This window comes from Sarcophilus harrisii, chromosome 1 (genome assembly GCF_902635505.1).
Source record: "Sarcophilus harrisii chromosome 1, mSarHar1.11, whole genome shotgun sequence".
Taxonomy (NCBI): domain Eukaryota; kingdom Metazoa; phylum Chordata; class Mammalia; order Dasyuromorphia; family Dasyuridae; genus Sarcophilus; species Sarcophilus harrisii.
In genome coordinates this window covers 652,009,859-652,037,814 of record NC_045426.1, presented here as the reverse complement: position 1 = coordinate 652,037,814, position 27,956 = coordinate 652,009,859, and the positions used below count along the sequence as shown (strand labels likewise).

At 44.2% G+C, this 27,956-nt stretch overlaps 1 protein-coding gene across 7 annotated transcripts in view; it reads left to right on the top strand.

Annotated features, from left to right (window-relative positions):
• The first annotated feature begins 617 nt into the window (after positions 1–617).
• ACSBG2 (acyl-CoA synthetase bubblegum family member 2) overlaps positions 618–27,956 on the top strand; it is a 43,009-nt gene continuing 15,670 nt past the window's right edge. The window contains exons 1-8 of one of the 7 annotated variants that reach the window (XM_031947771.1): positions 3,880–4,009; positions 6,622–6,693; positions 10,949–11,049; positions 11,965–12,194; positions 16,245–16,333; positions 18,445–18,565; positions 26,316–26,396; positions 26,810–26,959. In XM_031947771.1, coding sequence (XP_031803631.1) covers positions 11,040–11,049; positions 11,965–12,194; positions 16,245–16,333; positions 18,445–18,565; positions 26,316–26,396; positions 26,810–26,959 — 681 coding nt within the window. In that variant the 5' untranslated portion in view covers positions 3,880–4,009; positions 6,622–6,693; positions 10,949–11,039. Of the gene's footprint in view, positions 771–3,879; positions 4,056–6,241; positions 6,456–6,621; positions 6,694–10,948; positions 11,050–11,964; positions 12,195–16,244; positions 16,334–18,444; positions 18,566–26,315; positions 26,397–26,809; positions 26,960–27,956 lie in introns of those variants that run through there. The other 6 variants (XM_031947770.1, XM_031947769.1, XM_031947767.1 and 3 more) reach the window with 6 other exon arrangements.

Sequence of the window (27,956 nt, the reverse complement as noted above, 5' to 3'; positions counted from 1 at the left end):
GGGCTGCTGCAAACATTTTTGTACATGTGGGTACTTTCTCCTTTTTTATGATCTTGTTGGGATACGGACTCAGAAGTGAGATTGCTGGATCAAAGGATATGCACAGTTTTGTAGCCTTTTGAGCGTAGTTCCAGATTGCTTTCCAGAAAGGTTGGATCATTTTGTAACTCCACCAAGAATGTGTTAGTCCCAGTTTTCCCACATCCCTTCCAATAGCCATTCTTATCTTTTCTTGTCATTTTAGCCAATCTCAGAGGTGTGAAGTCATAGCTTAGAGCTGTCTTAATTTGTATTTCTCAGTAGTGATTTAGAGCATTTTTTCCATATGCTTAGAAATGGTAGAGCTCATATCTTATGACATTCTCTGGGTCTCAGTTTCCCAAGTCAGGATAATGACTCTCAAGGGGATGTTGTCAAGTTCAGGAGAGATCATGCACTCTGTATATTTCATGATTTTCTTCTTTCCACACAAGTTTCATCACTTTGCCAAGGATGTTCCAGGTGCTGACACTGTCCACAAGTGTTTCTGGGCCTGTCTGATTTGGGAAGGGCCGAGTGTGCCATTGATCCCTCTGTACGTCGGAACCCTTGACCTTGAGATGACCCTCTGCTCACCTCAGCAAACTTCTTTTTATAGGAAACATGCCTAATGAATATACTCTGTGTGCTGCCGTTGCAGAGTCGGGGCCTGGCCCTGTGCTCTTGAAGTCCTATGAAACTCTGCCCGAGAGCTTGGCTCTGGACAACATCTCCGTGAACTCTGCCTCCAGGTGGGTCCCATTTCCTCATGTCACTTTCTGTAAAAAGTTTTAAAAATTCTTTTCAGTGAACAAGAATCAGTTTTCTCATCCTCTTATCCCTACTCTCTCTACCACTTGGGGGAAAAAGAAAAGACAAAGACAAAACTTTTGGTAAATAATACGAATCATTCAGCTGAAGATTTCTAGCCTTGCCCATATGAAGTCAAGGGCCTTTCTGTACACCAGTCAATCCCTCCAGTCATTGCATTAATCAGAAATCCTAATTTTCCATCACAGGTTTGTCTGTACAGCATTGTGGTCACTATATAAATTCTTGTTTAGGTTCTGCTCCCTTCACTCAGTATTTTTTGATATGAAATATATTTATATTCTTTCTGGGTCACCATTCCATCTTGTAGGGGGATAGATTTTAGAGTTGAGAGGGCCCTCAGGGACTAATTAGGCCAGCTTCTTTCCTTTACACACAAAGTAATTTGTCCAAGGTTATGCCGGCTGGAAATAACAGAGCTGGGATTCAAACTGAGATAGTTCCACCTTTGGCTGAGACTCCTCATCTGTAAGATGAGGAATTATACTGACACAATCTACCTCACAGGGTTGTCCTACAGATGAGGAAACTGAGGCTCCAAGAGGGGAGGAATCGCCCAAGATTTCAGGGCTGATAAATAAGGAGAAGAGTAACTCCACCATGCTGTCTGGAGAATGGGTTTCAGAAGGTATCTGACTTCATGTGCAGAGTGCTGGGACTCCAAGCATATTCTCACAGAAAAGATCTTGAGATGTAGAGTGCAGAATACCAGGGAGGAAGAGATCTTGGGATGGAGAGCCTAATATTTCAGAATGTGATGGCGCCATATGCCCGTAGGGCTCCCTCTTTAATAAAGTGCGAAGCGTTGGTGCCATTCTGGAGAAGGAAAGGGAACCTTAGAGACCGTCTGACCCAAGCCTTCCATTTTACAAATGAAGAAACTCGGTCCAGAAGGGAAGCTGCGTTGTCCAAGTCTCCCAGGCGGATGGATGCCTTTTCTGCAGCTTGTCCATCTGGCCCCTGGCAGAGGGTAGCTCAGCCTGGGAGGCGTCAGTGGGGAATCTCAACAAGGAGGGAGACGGTGGCTAACATTTAGATAGTAGCCACTGTGTGCTGGGCACTGAACCCATATCTCACTCAAGCCTCACCACAGTCCTGGGAGGCAGGTGTTGTTAGGAGCTCCATTTTACAGATGAAGAAGCTGAGGCAGGTGAAGGTTAAGTGACTGATCCAGAGTCACCCAGCCAGGCTGTGAGCCTGGGCTGGCGACCTGCCCTGTTATGAAGCATATGGATCCACACCACCACACTTGGGACCAAAGAGGGCTGAGCCACTGCAAGGAGAGCTCAGGGGCGGGGGAGTCCCTGGCTTTTAATTCTGCCTCCAGTGCAGATGTCCCATGTGTAGGAACAGGGATCCCATTGTCGGCAGTCCCACAGAGGAGGCATTTTGCTCCAGATTGCAGGTCTGGGTAGATCAGGTTCTGCAGCTTAAGCCTCGGTTCCCTGATTCTGTGGTTCATTAGAAATTAGAAATCATCATTATTATAATTAATCAGAAAGCATTATTAGGGGCCTCCCTGCGCCAGGCCTGTGAACTCAAAGAAGAAAACAGTTTGTCCCCAAAAGACTCTGGTGCTCTATGTTGATATCCTCTCCTTGGGGGGTGACGACGATCACAGTTAACATTTGTGTCACCCTTGCTTAGTGCCAGGCAACAGCCCCGGAAGTGGGTGCTATTAGGATGCCCGCTTCACAGAGGAGGAACCGGGGGTAGACCAAGGGGAAGTGGCTTAGGTGTCTGACACCAGAATCGGACTTGTCTCCCTGACTTCGGCCCAGAGAAAGCCAGTGGTTCTCAGCCCCTGTGCAAGCCAAGGAACAATTGATTATAGGCCCTATTTGGGGTCTGGAAAGAACCTCAGAGATCAGTTAGTCCAACCCCATCATTTTATAGATGAGGAAACCAAGGCCCAGAAATAACAAGGAAGGTCAAAGTCCCGTGGGTAGTGAAGGGCAGCACTGGGATTCAAGCCCAAGCCTCCAGATCCAATTCTTTCATCTGGAGGTCAGGGATTAGCCAGGATCTTCCTGGCCTGCCTTTGGGGGAGTCACACATGAAGGTCTCCAGGGCTTCCTGATGCCAGGAGTTCAAAAGGAACCTAACTGTGAGACCTTGGGACCCTCAGTGAGTCACAACTACAGTACAGGAGGCTAGGACTAGCCAGTGCCACCCTCAGGCTGAGGGCCTGTGGTTGGGGCTCCTGGGAAATGGGCCTATTCCATCCCAGCCTTCCTTCTGGCGCTCCTCCCTGGGGGAGGTTTGGGGGCCTGTTATGGGCCAAAGGCCAAGCAGCCAGTGGATCTTCTAATTATAACTGGGAGGGGGAGAGGCGCAAGGAAGCGAATGAGCATTCATGTGAGCCAGGTGCTGTGCCGAGCACTTTCACAAATATTTTCTAACTTGATGCTCACAAACTGGGAGGCAGGGGCTGTTATTATTCCCATTTCACAGTAGAGGAAACGAAGGGAAGTGGAGGTTAAATGATTGTCTGCGGTTGCTAGAGCGCAGTTCTTCTGGATTCCAGGCTCTGCTTTTTGAGCCATCAGTCAGCTGCAGTGTCTCAAGAAAGCAGATGAGGACCTTCTTTTTTTTTCCGATTTTTTTATTTTTAAAGATTTTTATTTTCAAAATAGATGCAAAGATAGTTTTCAGCATTCACTCTTGCAAAACCTTGTGTTCCAAATTTTTCGCCCTCCCTTCCCCGCTCTTCCCTTAGATGGTTAAGTAATCCAGCATAGGTTAAACATATGCAAATCTTCTATACATTTCCACAATTGTATTGTACAAGAAACATCAGCTCAAAAAGGAAAAAAAAACTGAGAGAACAAAAAGCAAGCGAACAACAACAGAAAGGGTGAAAGTACTGTGCTGGACTCCACACTCAGCCCCCACAGGGGGACCCCCAGTTGTGTCCGGTGTCCAGTAGAGGAAGGCCATCTGAAGTCTGATCTTGAGCCAGCCTCTCCTCCTTGGGCTGGATGGAACCCCACCTCAGGTGGGGGAGGAGGAAGGGTGAGAGGTCACAGTGATGTCATAAGTGCCAGCCAGCCAGGAGAATTCCGAGAAGCTGAGTTTTCCCATTTGAAGGTCAGGGGAAGTTATCAGCCTGCCTACCACAACCAGCATGCCATCTGTCAGCCATCGGTGACCAGAGCCAGTAAGGGAGGAGGGTGCCACCCCTAGCTCCCTGTGGGGCAAGCAAAGTTAGTAGAAGGGAGGGACATGGGGAGAAACTGGGGGTTTTGGCCGCCCAGCCCCTTAGCCAGTGAGGGATCAAGGGCATGGCCCAGAAGTGACAGGAAGGAGAGGGAGCTACCTGGTGTGGTCTTATTAAAAGCCCAAAGGGAACTTAGCCCTGCCTTTTTTCAGAAGAGGCAAAGGGAGCATTTATTGAGTACCAACTGTATGCCAGGCTCTTCATAAATCTCTCATTTGATCCTCACAAACACCTGGGGAAATTAGGACAACCCCTATTTTACAGTTGAGGAAACTGAGGCAAACGTGTGAAATGGCTTCCCCAGGACCAGTAAGTGTCTGTGGCCAGATTTGGACAGAGGTGACCCTGGCTGCAGGCCTAGCCCTCTGCCCACTGCAGCACTTAACTGCCTAGTTATTGAGCTCATGGAAATCCTCAGATCTGGAAGCTTTGGCACTTCTTACCTGAGCCTCACAATAAGCCTGTGAGGTAGGTGCAGCTATTCATCTCCATTTTTGTGTAGACAGGGACACCAAGGCAGCCAGCCTTAGGCAGCCAGTGAGTGTCTGTGGCAAGATTTGAACTTGGGGGCTTCCTGACTTCAGGCCCAACACTCCACCTTGGAGCCACCTGGCTGCCTTGAGGAGCTAGCATACCAGGTACTCTGGAGCAAAAGTAATTTATCCTCTTATAAAGGTTTCTAAGCTTTTTTGACTAAGCACAGTGATCCATTAAACTCTACCCCCATCCCTATCCCCTGTCATATGGCATTTATTTATAAATTATTATACTACTCTACTACAATGTGCATGTACCATGAGCCACTGATGATATATATTATATGTAATATATATGCTTACATTAGAAAATTTTTAAAAAAGGTGAGATGGACACGAAATAATATTTCATAATGTTTTCTAGAGTCACTAGGGAGCCATTGCCATTTATAGAGTAGAAGAGTGACCTTGTCAGACCTGTCCTTTTAGAAAATCACTTTAGAGTAGAAGACAGATTGAAGAGGGGAGGCAGGGAGGCCAGTCAGGAAGGAGACCAGGCAGATGGCCCCCTGAGCCAGGTCCTGGGTGTCATGTGAGTGACATCAGGGGGCAAATGGTGGGACCAGATTTGGCCAAGGCCTGGCGTGAGTTGAGGTGAAGAGGCAGGAACAGCTGGCCCCCTCAGCAGAGAGGTGATTGGGGAAAAGGCGAGCTTTGGGCACGACGAGTTTAAGATGCCTGTGGAACATCCCGTTCTAAATGTCCACTAGACCGTCTGTGATGTGGGATCTATGCAGAGGAGACAAATCTGGGGCAGGGCCCAGGATCAGGAGGACCTGAGTTCCTAGCTGTGTGGTCCTGGGGAAGTCACTTCACATGTTTGCCTCAGTTTGCTCAACTGTAAAAGAGGGGTCATAAAAACCTACTTTACAGGGTAGCTGTGATGATCAAAGGAGATAATATTTTTGAAGCGCTTGGCACATAGTAGGTACACAGTAAATACTTGTTTCCTTCCTCTCTCCCTTCTTTCCTTCCTTTTTCCTTCCATTCCCTCCTTCTCTCCTTCCTTCCCTCCCTCTTTTCCTCCCTTTCTTCCTTTTTTCCTTCCCCCATCTTCCTTTCCTCCCATCTCCTCCTTCCTTCCTTCTTTCCCCCCTCCTTTCCTTCTTTCTGTCTTTCTTCCTTTGTCTTTCTCCCTCTTCTCCTCTTTTCTTTTTCTTTTTATTTCCTTTTTTCTTCCATTCCCTCCTTCCTTCCTCCTTTGTTTCCTTCCTCTCTTCCACCCTCTTTCTCTTCCTTCCCTCCCTCCCTCCCTCCTTCTTCCTTCCCTCCTTTCTTTTTTCCTTTCTCTCTTTCCCTCTCTCCTTTTTCTTTTTCTTTTCTTTTTTCTTCCTTCCATTCTCTCCTCCCATTCCCTTCCTTCCCTCCTTCCTTCTTTCTTTGATCCATCTTTCTTTCTTCCTTTCTCTTTGTCCCTCTTCCCCCTCCTTTCTTTTTCTTTCCTTCCTTTTTTCTTCCTTCCATTCTCTCCTCCCATTCATTTCCTTCCTTCCTTTCTTCCTCCCTCCTTCCCTCCTTCCTCCCTTCCTCTCTCCCTTCCTTCCCTTCCTCCCTCCCTCCCTGCCTTCCTCCATCTTTTCCTTTCTCTTTTCCTCCCTTCCTTCCTTCATTCCTCCCTCCCTCCCAAAATCATCAGGTGAGAAAGGATAGAAATGGGCCCTAGACAAAGCCTTGGGACACAAAACCCCCAGTTAGGGGACTGAGGAGAATGCTGACCAGGAGAACCAGGAAAGAGCAGTGTCACAGAGACAGGGAGGAGAGAATCCAGGAGGAGAGGGTGGACCAGTAGGGCCAGATGCTGCCGAGATCCAGAAGGATGAGGCCTGAGAAAAGACCGTCAGATCTGGCAAGTAAGAGATTGCTGGTGACTCCGGAGAGGGCAGCTTGACTTGTGTGAGGCGTCAAAGAGAAGGCAGAGGCTGCTGGTGCTGACAGAAGCAGGGACACTTGGCAGGGGAGGTTTGGGACTGCCAGTCCAGGCTTGTAGATTTTGTCCTCCTCCCACTTTCCCATCAGCACATAAAAGGAGCAGGAAGGAATAAGGGAAAGATGGCTCTAATTCACTGACCACTCCTGGAAACCCTGAAGGTCAGCTGTGGGAGATAATGGCCTGGGGCCAGGAACTAGAACCAGGTGTTGGGGTGGTGTCCAAGACAAAGCTATGATTGGCTGGGATGGAGGGATGGACCCACTTTCCCGCCCTTTGGTTGGTTGATTACTCATTCCCTGGGGTTCAGCCAACCCTGTGAAAACCGCTGGTTATAATTAGGGGGAAACTTTGAAGACAGTTAGGCTCTTGCTCCCCAGGCTTCCACCCCAACCCTTTCCTACCTGATAGACTCCACTTAGTTCTGCTTTGAGAAGCCAGGGATCCCACTGTGCCCTAAGAGGGCCATGAAGAATGACTTTAGTCTTAATGTCAGTTGAGCAAGTGTTCATTGTGCACCCGCTGCATGCTGGGCCCCGGTAATGGGCAATGAGGGGGCAAAGGCAGGCCTTGTTTGCCTGGCACTTGCGTTCTGTCAGGGAGATACAACGGAAACGCAAGTAAGTGAGAGCACTGACATCTGCAGAAAGAAAGAGGGCTCCGAATCTGTGCGGGGAGAACAGCAGCTAGAGCCAGGGAGGTCCAGCCAGGCAAGTCTTCTCTGTTTCTTCACCTACAAGGTGGGGATAAGAATAGCATCTACCATCCAGGGTTGTTGTGAGGGCCAAATGCCATAATAATTGCAAAGTGGCACACAGTAGGCTCTGTAATAATGTTAGCTCTTTTTATAGCTTTTCTTTTTAACTATGTAATAAATATAACATGTTAATTTGAAAGCTGTCTTGATTGTGATTCCTTCTGGGCTTTCTTCTGTTCTCTTCTGGGCTTTTCATAAACATGTTTCAGTCACTTTTTTTATTTCTTAGCAGCATATCTTCCCTTTGCCTCCCCACCTATCGAGGAGGGGAACAAACAACAAGCCTTTGAAAGACAAAACAAATTCCCACATCGCCTGTCTGAAAATGTCTTCTTCCGTTTCTTGTGACCCATCCCCTCTCTCTCAGGATGCTTTCATGGCATGGGGCTTCTGTAACTGTTCTCTGCAAAGTTGCTCTTTGTATTGGCCAGAATTCTTAGGTCTTTACAAGGCGATTGTTGTATAAATTGTTCTCCAGACTCTGCTTAATTCACTTTGTATCCCTTCATATAAGCCTTCCCAAGTTTCTCTGAAGTCAACTCTTATCGTGTTATGGCAGAATAATGTTCTGCTATGTTCAGATGCCGTAATTTGCTCAGCCATTCTCCGACTGATGGGCACCCTTTTGGACATAAGAAATATCTATATTGGAGCAGCTAGGTGGTGCAGTGGATAGAGCCCTGAAGTCAGGGGGACCTGAGTTCAAATCTGGCCTCAGGCACTTTACATGCTCTGACTGTGTCACTTAACCTCAACTGCCTCAGCAAAAAAAGAAAGAAAGAAAAGAAAAGAAATAGCTGTATTGCTATAAATAGGTACCTAGAGGTCCTTTTCACTTTTTTTTGATCCCTTTCCGGGCATAGGCCTGGTAGTGGTATCACTGGACCAAAGAATATATATACTTTAGTGACTATAAGTATAGTTCCAAGCGCCTTTCCAAAACATCTGCATCAATTCATCAACACTGCATCATTTTCCTTTTTTGGGGGAGGGAGCATCTTTGCCAATTTGATGGATATGAACCCAAGAAATATTTTTATCTATTTCTCTGATTTTTTTTTGTGATTTGGAATATTTTTTCACATGCTTGTTTGCTTGAACTTCCTTTCAAAATCACTTGTTAGTGTTTATTGACCATTTATCTATTGAAAAATGGCTGTAACACTTATGAATTTGAATCAGTTCCTTCAATATCTTTGATATGAAACCTTTATCAGGGGATAAAAGTTTTTCTCTATCATGGAAACTTTCTCAAGGATTTTTTCCCTAGTAAACTATTTCCTTTCTAATTTTAATTGCACTGTTTTTATTTTTGTTTTTTTTTTAGTGTTTGCCTGGGATGAAGAGTTAGTAGAGAGAAATAACGTGAAATAAGCAGAAGTGGGAGCCAGATTGTGGGTTAACAGGGTTAGACTATGTGTAAAATAAAATTTTAAAATTCCTTTCAGGTTTACAAAATGCTTTCCTCATAGTTCTGTAAGGTAGATAGTATAAACATAGGTCCTTAATCCTGTTTTGCAGATCAAGAAATTAAGACTGAGATGTCATGTCTCCTACCCTTGGGCATGTAGTGCCTTCCTAGAAGACTTGGGCCTTGAATCCATGCTTGTTACTCCTGGGTCCATTGTTCTTTCCATTGTGCCTCTAGGATGAAGGATGAATGATCTATTCAATCCTTACTGGCTAATTTAATGCCCCAAATGTCTTAGCATATTGTCCTGTACATGCAGTATAGGTGCTCAGTGATTAACAGTAGGTGCTTCATGATTAATAAAGCTTTGCAGAGTGCTTTAGTATTGTTTCATTTGATCCTCACAAGAACCTTATCTCTGAGATAGAAATCACAAATATCATAGTCCCCATTGCCTAGATGAGGAAACCCAAGAGAATTATTGCCCATAGTTATATAGTTCCAAAGTTAGGATTTGAACTTGGGATTTCCCAACTTCAAAGCTGTCACACACCATTATGATGAACTAAAAATACTAAATTGTTTATGGCTTCACTTGCCATAAGTTGGATCTTAGACTTGGGAGAAAACTAGCATCTCTTTGCAGGGAACAGGAGGAGACAGGAGGTGAGGAAATTTTGGACTGTTCCTTAATTGATCAACAAACATTTATTAAACACTTCCTGTGGGCCAGGTATTCTGTGAAGTGCTGGGGATAAAAAGAAAAGCTAAAAATAGCTTTTGCTCTTGAGGAACTCATTTTATAGTAACATGTAAAGAACTAGGAAATACCAGATGCATAGTCAATGAAAGACAGTCTAAAGGGAAGGGCACTAGCCATTGAGAGGCCGAAGACAGGCCTCCTGCAGAGGAGAAAGTCAAAAAAGCAGAGAGGCAGAGATTCCCAGCAGGTTGGGATTTCTCACATGTAAAGTGGGCAGTGGGAGGTGGAGAATCTCAAATGGTGTAGCTGGATTAGAATGCAGGCAGGGGAGCAGAGAGGGAGAAGGGAGAAAGATGAGGAAGGGCTGGATGGGAAAGAGATTGAAAAGCCTCACGGAAGAGTTTGATTTTCCAGATAACAGGGAGCTCTCGGTGTGGAGAGGGGGAATCATTCAGCATCTGTGGGAGAAATAGGAGATAGGGACCAGGGAGGACCTTGGAGGTCTGCTGAGCACAGCAGGGCGTCTGACCCAGATCTAGTGACGAATGTGCAAAGGACAAGAATTGGCAACTTATGCATGTGGGAGTGAAGGACCAGGTGGGCTCCAGAGCTGTGAGTTTGGGAGTTACAGGGGAGGCTGGCATGTTTTGGGCACGTTGAGTTGGAGAACTTGAGGAAACCTCTGGGTCAAGATGCCAACCTGGCACTCCGGTGGGAGATGAGAGCTGCATAGACAGCTAGGATCCTACATTAGCATAGAGGTGATCATTGAACTTGTGGGAGAGTCTAGAAAAGAAATAAAGGGGGGCCCAAGAGAGAGCTTGGTGGCCACCCACAGGTATTAATGTAGATGAAGAACCAAGAAAGCAAATGGAGAATGAACTGTCACAATAATAGGAGAGATGAGGGAAAGCAGGATTACGGTAGCTGACTGAAGGAAATAGCCCAAAAGAGAAGGTTGTTAGCAGAGTCCAAAGGATGAGTATTGAGCAGGGCTTTTCACGTTTAAGTTGGCCATTAGGAGGCCTTCAGTCACTTTGGAGAGCAGTTTGTTAATAGTAAAGGTGGGAAATCAGATGGCTTAGAAAAGAGTGGGAGGAGAGGAAGCAGCTCCTGTGTAGCAAGCTTTCTCATCAAGTTTACCCCAAAAGGGGAGGCAAGTTACAGGATGATAGATAGCTCAGGTGATGGTAGGACCAAGTAAAGGTTTTGAGGGAGACACAGATGTGTTTGGAGATAGCAGGGAAGCAGCCAGTGTAGAGAGATGGAAGTTTAGAAAGAGTGAATATTGTAGGTGTAGAGGATGGGGGGAAAAAAATCCGATAGAGAAGATGGGAGGGAAGGGGATTGGACACATCTCTAGAGGAATTGGTCTTGGTAAACAGAAGAAAATTTTGGAGAAGGGGAGAGGAGAAGGGGGGACTCTCATCCAGTGACCTCCATTTCTGTGCTGAAGTATGCTATGGAAGGTTTGTGGGGAAGAAGCAAAGGTTTGGAATAGCTGCTGTGGGGCCCTAATCCTCATATTCAATCTTTATTTTTCAGCTCTGGGACAAACAGTCTCCATGTTCCAGAAAAGGGTAAAACTGAAAATACTCAAGAAAAGGAACCTAAAGCAGAAACTCATCCACCCAAAATGGGGGAAGGTAAGGAGATGGGCAGAGCAGGGCTACAATAAGAAGGGAGTTTGAGGCTTCAGATTTGTTGGTTTGAGGCTACCAGGAAATGAGGGAGATTTCAAGAGCCTTGCTGAAATTTGGAATGCTTGAACACCTATTATTCATAATCCCGATTATGGTTTGAATGTGACCTCAGACACTTAACTAGCTGTGTGACCCTGGCCCTCAGTTTTCTCATCTCTTTTTCTATTTCCTTCCTTCTCTATTCCACATGAACTGGAGAAGGAAATGGCAAACTACTCTAAAATCTTTGCCAAGAAAACCCCAAATGGGGTTGTGACTGAGCTATAACTCAGATATGATTTGTCTAGATCAGAGGCCATTATCATTCTGAATGCTCCATCTCCCTTTAGTCATCGATTAAATACCTACTCTATTTTAGACACTCTAACTGCTGAAGATACAGAGAAGGACCAACCCCCCCCCCCCCCAAAAAAAAATCCCACATTTCCTGCCCTCAGGGACCTTGTGTTCTAAGAGAAGGAGGGGGTAGGGAGAGACAAAAGCTACATATTAAATACCAACCAAGTAGAAGGCTGGTCCTCTCACTAAGAAAGGCCTCCTGTCAAAGAGTTTCTGGTTGATATCCAGAACACCTGTTGCTCCCCTGAGCTCATTCTGGGCCTTTGTGTTCTTGACACCATTGACCCAAGACCACATCCATATTTAGTTCCTGCCCCACATTTTTCCCTTCCTCCTGACCTCTCTCAAGTTCCTGTAGAAAACCTCAGTTGGATGAGCTCCCTATGCAGCAACCCGGGCTCCTTCAGGCCCTTGTGTCCCACAGGTTGGGCCATTGGCCTTCGCAGCCCCTTTCCTTTGGGGACCCTGTGGCTCCATGGACAGTGGCTCACAGCAGATCCCCTTGATTGACCTCCTCAGATGGTCATGCTCTCTGGACCGTGCGGCGGGATGGAGAAGTCCGACTAAGAATAGAGAAATTTGGCTTTGGGAGTGAGACTCCGATGACCATCCATCAGTTCGTGAAGGAAGCAGTTGTCAGATATGGCCAGTACATGGCTCTTGGATCGAAGAAGAAAGACCGCTGGCACATGTTGTCTTACACAGAGTATTACTACGAGTGCCGGAAGGCTGCCAAGTCTTTTCTCAAGGTAAGCCAGTGTTCTTCCTAACTGGGCTGAGGGAGTGAAGGACCGGGGTCCAGCAGGGGTGACCACAGCTGCCCAGAGCCCTCCCAGCTTGGAAAGCCTGCACTGCTGTAATTCATGTTACTTGCTTCATGTTAAAGAAACGAACCCAAAAGTCTTAAGATGCTGTCATCCTTGTGGGCGCAGAGATGGGCTGCGTGTCCGGCTCCCAGACAAGATCCCGCTGGAGTCCCCAGGCTCCTGGCCATGGGCGCTGCAGAGGCGGGGTTGGTAGGCTCAGAAACTCTGGAAGACAGAAGTTGATGCAGGGACAAAGGGTAGAACTTGCATCCATGGAAGGAGTGCCTGTATTGGAGAGAAATGAAATGGTGGTTTTAATAAGGAAAGACAGTAAGATGAGGAATAATGTCATATCATGTGAAATGTTCCCTGCAGGGCTCTTTAAAGGTCCAAATTGCATTTCACAAAACTGGACTTGTCCTCCGAAATCAGGGTTGGGCAGCAGGCCAGAAGGTCCCTAAGGACAGCTCCTGTTATTAGACTTTGCTTACAAAGCAGTGACCCTCCAAGGCGGATTGCTCCATTTTAGAGACAGGGAAATCGAGGGTCAGTTCACGTGTTCAAGATCACCTAGCTTAGTGCTGCCTCTGGGAGTCCTAGGGGGTTTTAAAGATCGCCTCCCATAGATCTAGAGGCCACTTAACACTGTCTACCGTGGTTCTAGGGTATCCCAGAGATGATCTGAGAATACTTGTACCATGATGGGATGAGGCGGGCAGCCCAGGCACTGGCGTTCCAGTTTACAGCTGAGCCTGGGAAGGTCTGACAGAGGTTAAATAGGTAGTCTGCTTGCTCAGGGTCACATGGTTATGGTCAGAAATGTGCATCAGACAGAGACCTCTCCTGCCCCCAAGTTCTTCTGGACTCAAGGTCCATCGGGGATGGAGGTGGTGACAGGAAAGGTCAGAGCAGGTGGTGTTCAGCCTGCGTGCCACAGGCCTGCATTACACAGCTTCCTGCAGGAGTGCCTCCGGCAGTCCTGTGAGCTAGTTAGCCCAGCCCTCATAGCCAAGGGGGCAAAGGCCTGAAGTGAGCTGGACTAGCTAATGCCAAGGTAGGATTCATACCCAGGTCTTCCTCACTGCCTCTGGGCGCTGCCCTTAGGTCTCCAGGGCCAGCCAGATGGGATTTTCCAATTCTGTTTTTCAGACCTCAGGATGTGCCAATAGTTTTCCTTACATTGAACAGTCCTGAATTCCTGGCATGAATCCCATTTGGTCACAGTGTATTAGCCTACTGCTAAATTGTAATCTCTTTGCTGATATTTTACTTATTTGTTGTTTGTTTGTTTTCATAATTTCATTTTGACTCCATGGCTACACTGTTGTGTTTTAATTTTTATTATAGCTTTTTATTTACAAAACATGTGCATGGGTAATTTTTCAGCACTGACCCCTGTAAGACCTTCTATTCCAAATTTTCCTCTCCTGCCCCCCCCTTTCCCTTAGTTCCCCTAGATGACAGATATTCCAATACATGTTAAAATATATGTTAAATCCAATATATGTAAACATATCCATACAGTTATCTTGCTGCACAAGAAAAATTGGATCTAGAAAGAAAAAAAATCTGAGAAGGAAAACAAAAATGCAAGCAAACAACAACAGAAAGAGTGAAAATGCTATGTTGTATTTCACACTCAGTTCCCACAATCCTTTCCCACTCTTCATTGGGTCTCTTCATTATTGAACAATTGGAACTGGTCTGAATCAATTGAAGAGAGCCACGTCTGCTGGTATTTTATTTAAAATTTTTGCATCAATGTTCATTAGGAAGATTGGTCTATAATTTTCTTTGTTTTGGCTCTTCCTGGTTTAGGTGTCAGCACCATGTTTGTGTTTTAGAAGGAATTTGGGAAGACTCCTTTGCCTATTTTTCCAAATAGTTTACATGGTATTGGAATCAATTGTTCTTTAAATGTTTGGTAGAATTCATTTGTAAATCTGTTTCAAAGGGACATTCCTACCTATCTGTGTAGGCTTTGGAAGATCAGTGAACCTCAATGAGTTTTAGCTGGGGCAAATTGGGGATCTGGATGAGAAGCTTTTTAAGGATCACTTTCAAGCCCCCCCAATCCAGGAGTCTGGGGTCCTGGAATGGGGAATTTGGATGGAGTCGAGGGGAGTAGGATTCTTAATTAGCTCATGCGGGAATCAATGACTATTTGATGAAAAGTAATGTTTTTCTGCTAGTCTTTCGTGTCTGAAAGCTAAATGTTTAAAGGAAGTAGAGTATATAGAAAAGCCTTGAGCCTCAAGTCACAAAACCCAGCACTGCTGCTTGAATGAATGAGTGAAAAAGCATTGATTCAATGTTTAGTGTGTGCCAGGTGTCAGGATACATGGACAAAGTAGGCTGAAAATTAGAGTGGGTTTGGTAGTCATCATATAGTGAGCAAGGAAAAGGGGAAGAGAGAACTGTCAGGAAGGTTGTGGGCAGAGAGGAAGAGATTCCTGTGATATCTGGAACCTTAATATCTCTATATATCTTTATATAAGGTACTTGCTTGCTCTTAGTTTTCTCATTTATAAGAAGAGGACAATAATCATTTTTTAAAATTCAAGGCAATTCTACTTACTTATTTAATATTTTCTCCCAGTTACATTTAAAACAATTTTTTAACATTTGTTTTTAAAATGTTTGAGTTCAAGATTCTTTGCCTTATTGCCACTTCTAGTCCCCATTATTTGAAGTTATGTAAAACATTTCCACAAAAGTCATGTTGTGAAAGAAAGCATAGCTCTCCCACCTAACCCCCTCAAAAAAAATTCCTTCAAGAGAGAAAGGGGGGAGGGAAGAAGGGAGAAGAAGAACAGATAGAGACACAGAGAGAGACATACACACACATGCAAAGAGAAAATATGTTTCAGTTTGTATTCAGACACAATTAGTTCCCTCTCTGGGTATGGATAGGATTTTTCATCCCAAATCCTTCAGAATATTCTTGGATTATTATTATGTTCCTGAGAATAGCAAAGTCATTCACAGCTGATCATCCCCCAACATTGCCATTACTTTGTATACAGTACATTTCACTTAGCTTGCGTTCAAGGAGGACTTTCCAGGTTTTTTCCTGAGAACATTGTGCTCAACATTTCCCACAGAACAATAATAATCATTCTGTCATAATCACATTACAACCCAATTAGTCATTCCCCAGTTGATGGGTGTCTCCTGAACCTATCTCTCCACCCTGAGAAGAGAGCTGCTATAGATGCTTCAGCACTTATAGGTCCCCTTCCTTTTTCTTTTATCTCCTTTGGGATCCTGCTATGGTCAGGTCAGAGGAAATGCATGAATTTATAGCCCTTTGGGCCTAGGTCATGTCTTTTGATCATTTATCAGCTAGGGTGTGGTAAGGACAGTAATCCTTGACAGACAGGCAATTCAGTGGATAGAGTGCTGGTCCTGGAGCATTCTTCATATTGAAGAATTGGAGTTCAACGACCTGAGTTCAAATGTGACCTTAGACTCTTAATAACTGTGTGACCCTGGGCCAGTCACTTCACCTTATTTGCCTCAATTTTCTCATCTATCAATGAGCTGGAGAAGGAAATGACAAACCCTAAATGGGTCGGACATGACTGAAATGACTGAACAATAGAAACCTTTGGGGGACCAGAAAGAATGCAGTTTATAAACTTCAAAGCTCTGTAGAAATGCTCCTTGAGATTTCCTTACTGTCATAATTAAGCAGTTGGAGAACTCTGATCTGAAAATGGTAAAGGCAGGGGATGAGGATGGCAAGCATATTAGCATTTACCAAGCTCTAGGCCCCCTATCTTTCTCTCCCCTTGGACTCTGTAGGTACTTCCTACTTAGGAGAATGACCAGGTGATTGCTGGGTTCAGGCTCCCTGAATGGAGCGTGTACAGGGCTGGATAGTGGCAGCAGTGTCTGCAGAGCTCTTGGGTATGATTTCTGAAAAGAAACATTTCCTACTTTGCAGTCTGTGGGCTGTGTTTAAGAATCCCTGTGTTTGTGTTTCTCCAGCTTGGCCTTGAGCGCTTCCATGGCGTGGGGATCCTGGGATTTAATGCCGCAGAGTGGCTCATCGCTGACATTGGCGCCATTTTCGCTGGGTAAGGTACCTCCTGGCCAAGAGTTGTGGAGATACTGTCTTCAGGCAAGACCTAGTGCTTGGTGTTTGCCTTTTTTAAACAGCAGTGACCAGCTTCCAAGTGTGAGGTCCCTCTAATTATGGTTCTTCAGCTTCTGATTGGACAAGGCAGAATTTGGAGGTTATTTGGCGGTCTGCCCCCAGCCCCCTGATCTTCCTCTGCTTCATGAACTCCCTGGAAAACCCTTTTGAAAAGATGCCTTAGTCCTCTTCCTTTGAGAAAGGAAGAACTCATAAGGAAACTAAGAGGCCTTTCAGAATGACCTGAGTGATGGGGAATGGGCCCCATGTCCTTCAGCTTCCTCCCTGTTCACCCTTCTCTTGTTCCCTTGCCCTTGAGAAAGGTGAGAGCTCTACAGTCCACGATTCCTGCCTTAACCCGGCCTGAAGATGATTTTTAATCATTTTGCTCACTTTAAAAAAGTGACTATGAAGTGCTTATTATTGAATTATACTTAATTTCAACATGTAAAAACTTATGGCATTTTAGTCATTCCCTTTGAAGTCCATCAAAATTTTTTTTTTCCCATTCAGTTCTCTTTGCCTCTCATGAGGCCATAGGTAATGTGGACTTCATTCTTCTGACTTTTTTTTCTCACTTGCATTCTTTCATAAAAGTCTTTCCATACATCTTTATGTTATGATATTCTATTATATTAATGTATCATGCCTTATTTCACCATTTTTCTGTTGCCAGACATTGAGGTAATTTCCAGTTTTTTATAGTCACAAATAATATGGCTGTGAAAAATCTTTGAATAGATGGATCTTTTGGGAGGAAAAAAAAGGGAGATATGAAATTAAGACTTTCAGGTTCTCTTCCTAGCAGTTATAAAAATTATTGACCCCATAAAGCATGATTAGTTTTTGTGTGTTCTTAACAGATTGCTCTCCAACCAGATTCCCTGAGTAGCTAGACCATAACTTGTTCATCATTACATAAACACATACATACACATATATGCTATTATATATCAAATTGCTTTGAATACTTTTGCAGGTAGTAAGTACTTCGCAAAACAAAAGGTTGTTTACTATTTGTTAAAAGAAAATTGGGTGCTTCTGTTTTAATTAGTATCCCTACTGTCTAATTTTTTTTATCTCTATTTTGTTGCTTTTTTCTTTGATATAAACTTTATATAGTTGTTGCCATTGTGTGTGGTTTGGGAGCTTTTTTTTTTTTTTTTTTTGACAATTGTTCAATCTAAGTCTTTGCACATTTCTTTGAATTTTTCACATTCTGTTCCTTATAGTAGAGTTAGCACCTTCCATTTACACACCAGGACTTGTTTAGCATTTATCTAATCACTGGGTAACAGGTAGTATCAGTTTGACTATATCAATTGCCAGTAACCTCTATGGAGCTTATTAATTGTGGATTCATTGGGTCAAAAGATAGGAATAATCTTGTTTTTAATCTGAAAAACAATGTGAAATTCTAGAACAGTTGAAACAATTTAGAGCTCCTCTAGCTGTGAATTACCACCATGCCTGTTTTCCCACAGCTTTGCCAACACTGCATCTTTCCATCTTTGCCAATTTTATGGGTGGATTGAGGTGATGTCTCAAACTGTTCTGACTTTGAATTCTCTGAGTAAATTTGAACATTCTTAAAATTATAGTTTTGTAAGTTCATAGACATAGAGCCCAAAGATCATCTAATGTACTTTACAGATGGAGAAACTGAGGCTCAGAGAAAATGAATGGCTTGCCTTAGATAGTGAGAGAATTTGAATACAAGTAGTCCTTGGGTCTTTGTGTTGGGGGGGGAGGTGGAGAATACATAGTTTGTTTCTGTCTTTTATCCACCCAGGATTTCTCCTTCCTTCCCTCTTTTAGTTGGGCAAGTTTTAATACAATTAATAGGTAGTACCTCTTCTCATACAACTAAAATTTCCTCCTTTGAGGGTGAAGTAACTCAAATTCAAGATAGTATAATTTTTAAATTTTTTTTTGCTGAGGCAATTGGGGTTAAATAAATTTTACAACTAAGCTGCCGTCAGGATGCGTGGGAAGAGTGGGCAGGTACCAGGCCTTCCCCACACTAAGGTCCTTTCTGTGTTTCTCCCACAGGGGATTGGCTGTTGGCATTTATACCACTAATTCTCCTGAAGCTTGTGAGTACGTCCTTAACCACTCTCAGACCAACATCTTGGTGCTGGAGAATGAAACACAGTTACAGAAGATTCTCCAGGTAAAATCTCCAGAGGCCAGTCTTGCTTCTGATGACATTGACCTTGCCCAGAGACCCTTGGGTCCTCTTGGAGATTCTGGACTCCCCCAGTGGGAGCGGAGTGCCAGGGAGAATAGTGACAAGAATTCTGGATTGGATGGCGTTTTGCTCAGTATGACCCGAAGGCATTTTCCATTTGCAGGAGTCTTTAGTCATCATTCTCTATTTTTCTAGTTCCTTATAATTAAACTGATAGCAACCTCAAAGGGAGGGTGACTGAGTATTACTATCCCCGTTGTATAGAGGAAAGACCGAGCCAGAGAGAGCTTGTGATTAACACAGGACAGAACTATTAAGCAGCAGAGCATCCACCGATGTCCTTGCTACCACTTTGCATAAGATCATGGACCTCAGAGCTGGGGGCACAGCTTGAGAGAACAGGACAGAACGAGAATCCTCTCTATGACGTCAGTTAGCCAGTGTGCATTTATTAAGCACCTACTAAATGCTAGTCACTGAGAACACCCACAGAGAAAAATAGAACAGTCCCTACCTCCAAGGACCTTACATTACATAGCAAAACAGCATGAACATGTACACGTGCACAGTATATGCAGAGTAAATACGAGACAGGTTTTTTTCCAATAAGAGAGAAATACTAGCAGCTGGGATATGGGGGTGGAAAGACCTTATGAGCTAAAAGTGTAGTAGTTACCCTGACTTTGGAAAGAAGCTGGGCACTAAGGGGCATAGATGGGGAGGGGGAAGAGCTCCCGGGTGAGGGTACAACCTTGGCAAAGGTGCCAGGATGTCAGAGTCGACCAGGTTAGATGGAGTGTGTGAATGGGGAGAGATGCTTGTAACAAAGCTGAACTGGAAGGCCAGGGCCAGGTGGCCAAGGGCTTAAGATACCAAATGGGAGCTTGGGCTCTATCCCTGAGGCCCCCAGTCCAGGTTTCTGCCTAGTTCTCATGCTGTGACTGGCACTTCACTCCCCATTCTTATCTGCTGCATTTGCCTGCTAAAATGTGCTCCCTTTCTTGGTCCCCAGGTGTGAGACAGAACAGGTATTGGGGGGGGGGGGGAGAAGCGGGTTGCAGTGCCCTGGGTGCTTTGCCCCTACTTGGTACGGCTTTGTGGGTGCTGTGTGGGTCATCCTGTTGTAGAATTCTAGAACCTCAGAGCTGGGAGGGACCTCAGCCCACCCTGTCCATCTTAGACTTGATTTGGTTTTGGGTTTTGGGGGTAGTCAGGTCAAGTAACTTGTTCAGAGTCACACAGCCGGTGTCTGGGGCAAGATTTGAATTTGGGTCCTCCTGCCCCTGGGCTGGTGCTCCATGCAGCTCCCCACTTAAACTTGAACAAGATTCTGCAACCTTAGCAGCCAGGGATCATCCAGCCTCTGGTTAAAACTCCACTTTTGTCAGGGAGATTTTCCTTCCATCAAGCCTACAACTTTCTACCCACTGCAGTTAGTTCTCCCTCTAGGGCCCAGTGGAATGCATCCAGGCCCTTTTCTCAGTGACAGGTACTTGAAAACAGCAATCATTCCTTTAACTTTAACTTTTCTAGGCCAGATAGCATCATTTCCATCAACCCAGTCTTCCAAAATAGTGGGTTGTTTTCTAGGTCTTTTACCATCCTCATCTCATCCTCTGTATGAATCTCGTCTCATCAGGCAGAGGACAGGCCTGTTTTTGAGGTTAATGAGGTGGTGAATGGTCCTTCTCTTTATCCGGGATCATACCTCTCAGGACCAAGGGAAGTCACAGTTCTTGGCTTCACGTTTCATGCCTGAGTCATTTTGAGGTGTTGGTCTGTGATCACCTCCTTATCCTTCTGCCATGACCTCTTGTCCTACTCACCTCCTCCATTTTCTGTACTGATTATCTCTAAATTTGCCTTTATTAGATTTGGGCCATTGTGTGTAGCCTGTCTCATTTTGAGTCTTGTTCACCCGAAATGTTAGTAATCTCACCCAGCTTCTTATATTTATGTATAAATGTCTCTGCTTCCCCTTATGTGATGATGATGATATTTTTTATTTTTCCAAATACACGCAAAGATAATTTTCAACATTCATCTTTGCAAAATTTTGTGTTCTTAATTTTTCTCCTTCTCCTCTCCCTTCCTCCCTTCCAAGCCAGCCAACAATCTGATATAGGCTAAACATGTGCAGTTCTTCTACATATATTTCCATATTTGTCATGCTGTGCAAAAAATATCAGATCAAAAAGGGAAAAAAATCACAAGAAAGAAAAAAAACAACTAACCAGAAAACACCAAGAAAGGTAGAAATACTATCCTTCAATCCACATTTAGTCTCCATAGACATCTCTCTAGACACAAATGGCTTTTTCCATCACAAGTCTATTGCCTTGAATCACCTCATTGTTGAAAAGAGCCAAGTCTACCACACTTGATCATCACATAATCTTTTTGTTGCTGTGTATAATGTTCTCTTGGTTCTACTCACTTCACTTAGCATCAGTTTGTAAAAGTCTCTCCAGGCTTTTCTGAAATCAATCTGCTCATCATTTCTTATAAAACAATAGTATTCTATTAACATTCATGTATCATAACTTATTCAGACATTCTCCAATTGATGGGCATCCATTAAGTTTCCAGTTCCCTTCCAGCACAAAAAGGACTGCTACAAACATTTTTGCACATGTGGGTCCTTTTCCCTCTTTTATGAATCTCTTTGGGATACAAACCCAGAAGTAAGAGTACTGGATCAAAGGGTATGTACAGTTTGATAGCCCTTCGGGCATGGTTCCAAATTGCTCTCCAGAATGCTTATGTCACTTCACAGTTCCTACTGTGCACTAATGTCCCAGTTTTCCCATGTCCCCTCCAATGTTCATCATTATCTTTTCCTGTCATCTTAGCCAATCTGAGAGTTGTGAAGTCGTACCTCAAAATTATCTTAATTTACATTTCTCTAATCAATAGTACTTTAGAACATTTTTTTATATGACTAGAGATGGCTTTAATTTCTTTATCTGAAAATTGTCCGTTCATATTCTTTGACCGTTTATCAATTTGGTGAATGGCTTATACTCTTCTAAGTTTGAGTCAGTTCTCTATATATTTTAGAAAAAAGGCCTTTATCAGAAACCTTGGATGTAAAAATTTTTTCTCAGCTTTCTGCTTCCCTTCCAATCTTGGCTACATTGCTTTTATTTGTGCAAACCCTCTTTAATTTAATGTAATCAAAATTAATGGATAAATGTTGTTGAAATGTTGTTCAAGATGGATCCCTTGAGAGTTTTGTTAGTGTGGTTCTTCTACTTTGGCCTGGAGCTATTAATGACCACTCTCTGGGTCTAGTTCTGAATCCCTCTAACTGTTCTTCTTCTTCTTTTTTTCTTAATAGCTTTTTATTTACAAGTTACATGCATGGGGAATTTTACAGCATTGACAACTGCCAAACCTTTTGTTCCAATTTTTCCCCCCCACCCCCTTCCCAAGATGGCAGGATGACCAGTAGATGTTAAATATATTAAAGTATAAATTAGATAAATAATAAGTATACATGACCAAACCGTTATTTTGCTGTACAAAAAGAATCGGACTCTGAAATATTGTACAATTAGCCTATGAAGGAAATCAAAAATGCAGGCAGGCAAAAATATAGATATTGGGATTTCAATGTAATGGTTCTTAGTCATCTCCCAGAGTTCTTTTGCTGGGCATAGCTGGTTCAGTTCATTATTGCTCCGTTGGAACTGATTTGGTTCATCTCATTGCTGAGGATGTCCAGGTCCATCAGAATTGGTCATCATATAGTATTGTTGTTGAAGTATATAATGATCTCCTGGTCCTGCTCGTTTCACTCAGCATCAGTTCATGTAAGTCTCTCCAGGCCTTTCTGAAATCATCCTGCTGGTCATTTCTTACCGAACAATAATATTCCATAATATTCGTATACCACAATTTATTCAGCCATTCTCCAACTGATGGGCATCTACTCAGTTTCCAGTTTCTGGCTACTACAAACAGGGCTGCCACAAACATTCTTGCACATACAGGTCCCTTTCCCTTCTTTAGTATCTCTTTGGGATATAAGTTCAGTAGAAACACTGCTGGATCAAAGGGTATGCACAGTTTGATAACTTTTTGAGCATAGTTCCAAATTGCTCTCCAGAATGGTTGGATTCGTTCACAACTTCACCAAAAATGCATCAGTGTCCCAGTTTTCCTACATTCCCTCCAACATTCTGCATTATCTTTCCCTGTCATTCTAGCCAGTCTGACCAGGTATGTAGTGGTATCTCAGAGTTGTCTTAATTTGTATTTCTCTGATTAATAATGACTTGGAGCATCTTTTCATATAGCTAGAAATAATATTTCTAGCTACTAACTGTTCTTTTTTAAGTCAGATCCTTCTATCTTGTCTGGGAGGAAAGAATTTTCAATTTAGCAAGTGCTTACTGAGCATGGACGCTGAGTTAGCTATTGTTCTGTCCTGTTTGACTCTCTGTGAGCCCACTTTGGGTTTTCTTGGCAGAGATACTAAGCAGTTTGCCATTTCCCTTCTCCAGCTCATTTGACAGATGAGCAAACTGAGCCAAACAGGATTTTGCTCAGCGTCACACAGCTAGGAAGTGTCAAAGGCCATATTTGAACTCAATGGAAAGAGTCCTCCTGACTCCAGGGTTAGGTTCTATCCACTGTGCCAGCCTAGCTGCCCGGGGCTAGGTTTATTACCAAGACACAAAAAACCCCCCAAACAATCCCTGCCCTCAAGGAGTTTCCCTCAGGGAAAACCACTAGATAAGTAAATACAAGATCTGCCAGTCAGTCCAGAAACCTCCCTTTTATGTACCAGGCACTGTGCCATGCCCTGGGGATACAAAGGAAGGCAGAAACAATTCCTGTCCTAAAGGAGCTCTTATTCTCCTAGGGCAGAAGAGAGTGTAAATAAGAAGGTACATGGGAGATAGTACAAGATAAACTGATGAAGGTTAGAGATAGACTGCTTAACAGGTGAAGAACAGCAAGCAGCCCTATTTGGCTTACATACCTGATGTGCAAAGGAGAGTCAGGAGCAGTCAGCCTGGAAAAAGAGCTTAGAACCAGATTCTGGAGGACTTTCTGAGTCAAACCAAGCAGTTTTTATTTCATCCTACAAGTACAAGGAAGGCAGTGGAGATTTTTTTGTCTAATTCTTTATTGAAATCCAGAACTTTTCCACTCCTAAATAATAGTATTTTATTTTTCCAAATATATGTAAGATTTTGAGTTGCAATTTTTTCTTCTCCCTCTCTAATCTCTTATTTCCTCAAGATAGCAAGCAATCTGACATGTTAAATATAAGCATTTCTTCTAAGCATATTTCCGTATTTGTCATGTGCGATAAAAATCCGGCCAAAAGGGGGGGGGGGGGGGAAACCATGAGAAAGAAAGAAAAAAACAAATTTAAAAAAAAAAGGTGAAACTATTGTACTTTGATCCATATTCAGTTCTCTCTCTGGATGCAGATGATATTTTCTATCCCAAGTTTATTGCAATTATATGACATTCTTCTAATCTTGTTAGTTGTTTTCAATAGTTCTTAACTCTTTGTTTCTGCCTTTTGGGGTTTCTTGGCAGAGATATTAGAGTGATTTGCTCATTTTACAAATGAGGAAACAGGCAAACAGGGTAAAGTGACTTGTCCAGGGTCACATACTAGTTAAGTATCTTCTGATCTATCAGTCTGATAATCCTGTTGAAAAATGAGATGAGGTTAGTCTGGCATGAATCTTGCTTAATGAAGCCACTTTGGCGCTTGTTGATTCCCAGGGGAGGTAGTCTGGTGTATTAGAATTTTGAATTCTACCTCCCATAGCATCTAGCTCTGCTGTCATGAACAAGCCACTTAGCCTCTCGGATCTTCAGTTTTTTCATCTGTAAAATGAGAATAATAATATTTACCACTGCCTTAAGCCTCATGAGTTTTATTGTGAAGAGGCATTTTGCAGCCTCTAAAATGCTATAGAAACTCTTTAATATTATATTCTAGGATTTTGCAAGGAATTGAAGTCCTTTTCATGAGGCTATAAAAATTTGAAGATTCTGCTCTCTTTTTACGAAAATTGGCAATTTTGGGGGTCCTTTTTTATTCTACTTTTTCCTGTTTGCTAAGATTTTTTTTAAAGTGGTCACCGAAGGGCTCAGCAGTCGCATGTCAGTCCTTCCAGTATTCTGAGGTGTGGAGTTCACTAGATTCATCAAGGGTACCTCTCTTCTGACTGACCTTATAGTTCAACTCTTTGCTTTTTGCTATTCTGCCCTCCTCTGACCTGAAGCATTCTCTCTGAAAAGAAAACTGAATTAAATTAGGGATCGAGTAGTTCTGCCTTTTTTTCCATTGTTTGTTGTCATCCTCCTACCTTCCCTGAACAACAAATGGTCCTTGATCATGTGTTAGCTCCAATCATAAGCATTTATCAGGGTCCTACTATGGGTCAGGTGCTGTGTTAACACTTCAGCTATGTCGTGACCCCCTTTTGCTTGCCTGCATCCTTCAGCAGGTCCTGCCTTTTGTTCTGAATCTCATTTATGTCCAGACTGTCCCTGGGTCCTTCCACCATTGCATGTTCTGTTGGAATCAAAGCCCTGGGTCTGTCTGGGCTCTGCCATTTGCTTTCTGTATAAGACTCAGGAAAAGTCCCTTTATCTTCCAGGACTTTTGGGGGTGTCGGACTAGAGGATCTCTAAGATCCTGTGATCTTGTGACTGCAGTCTCTCCCAGCCCTGATCTTTCCTGTTGTGACGTCCTCCTCGCCAGCTCCGGCCTGTCTGTGTTCTGGTTCAGAGGACAGCGTACTTCTGGGGATCCTCCGAGTGCTGACCCTGCTGGGGGGAAGAGGAGGGGATTCCTGCTCAACTGAGCTGGTTTATTCACCCAGGCCTCCTGAGCTCGGTATAGTTTAGGATGCTCTGCAGCCACAGGATTGCAGAAACCCACCGGCTTAGTGGTGGAAGGGTCCGTCTTAGTCCTCTGGTCTGAATCTCCCCTTTGGCAGATGAAGATGTTGAGACTTCGAGGAGCCTGCCAACTTGTCCTAGACACAGAACTAGCTAGTTGGAGAAATAGAATTCAAATCCAAGGTTTCTGACTCCTAAGTCCAGAACACTCCTCCAGGTCACGGGACTAGAGGGGACTCTCTCTGCCCTCTGTGTGAAGGGCAAAGAGATAAGAGAACTACTGCAAATGCTTGAGGGGGATCCCTTCTCCCAGAAAACAGGCCACTTAAATACCTGCTGTCCTTGGGGCCCCAGTACCCAGTGTGCCATAGGTCCCTAACAAATGTTCATGGGAGGATTGAGTGTGGGAAAGGGAAGGAGGAAGTATCTCATCACTGCTGGGTCACTGGGGGACATTTCCAACAGTGTTCTACTTAGTTCTGGATTCTATCAGCCATGGCCTTCTAGGGTGGGGGGAGGGATCTGATGGCCAACTAAGTAGTTTTTGGTCCGTGTGGCCTTGGTGCTGCTGTGAAGTTGGGACAACTTGGCAAAGGGAGGACTTGGGGGTGACCATAGGGGAAGCTGAGCATTGCCCTCTATATGTGAAAGAGTGTCAAGGGACAAAGGGAAAAGATTTGGTCTTCTTTCAGATACTCTTTTCTGGCAGCATCATCACATTTCTTGGCTGTGGTCTTCCCCACTATAAAAATCTAAAAGGTTGGATGAGATGATCTCCTAGCATTCCTCCTGGCTTTGAATCCTGTGACCCTCTCTGATGCCAACATTGAGAACCAATCAAATTCTTTTTCAGATTAAGGAAAAATTAAGTCATCTGAAAGCAATTATCCAGTACAGGGGGAAGATCAAAGAAAAGGCTCCAGACCTTTATTCCGTAAGTGTGAGCTTCACTCGGGTCAGGGGATGGGATGGGGATGAGCAGGAGCTTTGGTGGCAGTGGGTGAGGGACATCAGAGAGCTTTGAACTTGGCCAGTCTGTGGCCCTGGGCTTTGAGGAAGGCTGAAGCTGGCTTTGGGGGTTGGGGAAGGCCCTTTAGGGGATGCACCAGCCAGGAGTCCTAGTTAAGGAGGACTCCTGGGCTTTGTGGCTGCAGAGAATTTAGCTGAGTCTGCAAGGTGATGGAGACAGGTAATGGAGGTCGGAAATGACTTCTAGGAAAGCCAGGGACCTCTTGCCTCCATGTCCCTGGAGAGTCTACTTCATGTCCCTTTTCTGAGCCTTTCATGGGACAGTATTGATGCTCCCTGACATCTCGGTTCTCGATGGGCCCCTCTCTCTCGGTACAGTGGGATGAATTCATGGCCCTGGGGAAGGATGTGCCCGATGAAAAGCTGGAAGAAATCCTCGACTCACAGAAGCCCAACCAGTGCTGCACACTGATCTATACCTCAGGGACCACCGGGCAGCCTAAGGGGGTGATGCTCAGTCATGACAACGTGAGTGTCTTCCTCTTCCCCGTGTCAGCTCAGGTGACATCAGTGCGTGTTGAGAATCTGTGAAATAGTTTGCCTTAGAGTAGTGAGCCCCCATCTTTGAAGGGGTACAAGCAGGCAACCCCTTTTCAAAGATATTGCAGAGGGGATCCCTTCTGGCTTTCAGATTCTGTGATGACACATGACACCTTTGGGTCCTGAGAAGACACTGTAGGTGGTGGAGTACTGTATTTAACCCTCTGGGGACTAGACCTGATTTGTTAGCAATCATTGTCATGTTATTCTCAGTTCTTACCCTGGAGATTTCTGGGATATAGGCACTGTTTTCAATTGAAGGCTGCTGATCTGAAGGCAAGAGTTTACTTCCCCTGTAAGCCAGGGATTTGCCATTAATCTTTTGGACCTGGTAGTTTTTCCCATCCTGTTTCTGTTTAGTTTTGACCCAAAGCTGCTCCACAAAAAATGGCCTTTCCCCTGTTCCCACGGCCAAACGCTGTGTCTGGACTTCTGCTGTCTGTCTATTTTGAGTCCTTGGGATCATTCTTAATTGGGTACTGGCGCTGTTCTCTTTGAACAAGCAGTAGCTCAAAAGAAATGGGAGAGGTGCAGTTTTAGGGACTTCTCCATTCCAGATATTCATGCAGACTTTTTGTGCCCGACTGTGGTAGAGCTCTCTGAGCCCATAGTGGCCAGGTGAGTCAGGGTCGGACATGCTGCAGCTTGACCCCAATGTAGCAGTCTTCCTCAGGTGTGGACAACAACCAGCAGCTTTTGGGTACATACGGGGTAACCCTCAGTTCACTCTGCTTTTAAATGGGGTTCATCCTCCTCACTCTTCCTCCCTTGTGTGAATTGTTGTGGTTGAGGCTCTGTGACCTAAAAGTAGGCTCACTTTCTAATATGACCTAAAAGCTGATGATTGATTTAGCAAATATCAATTGTATCCTTATTCGGGGATATTTTGGTTCTTCAGACACTTGTCAAGCTGCCTTCCTTGTGC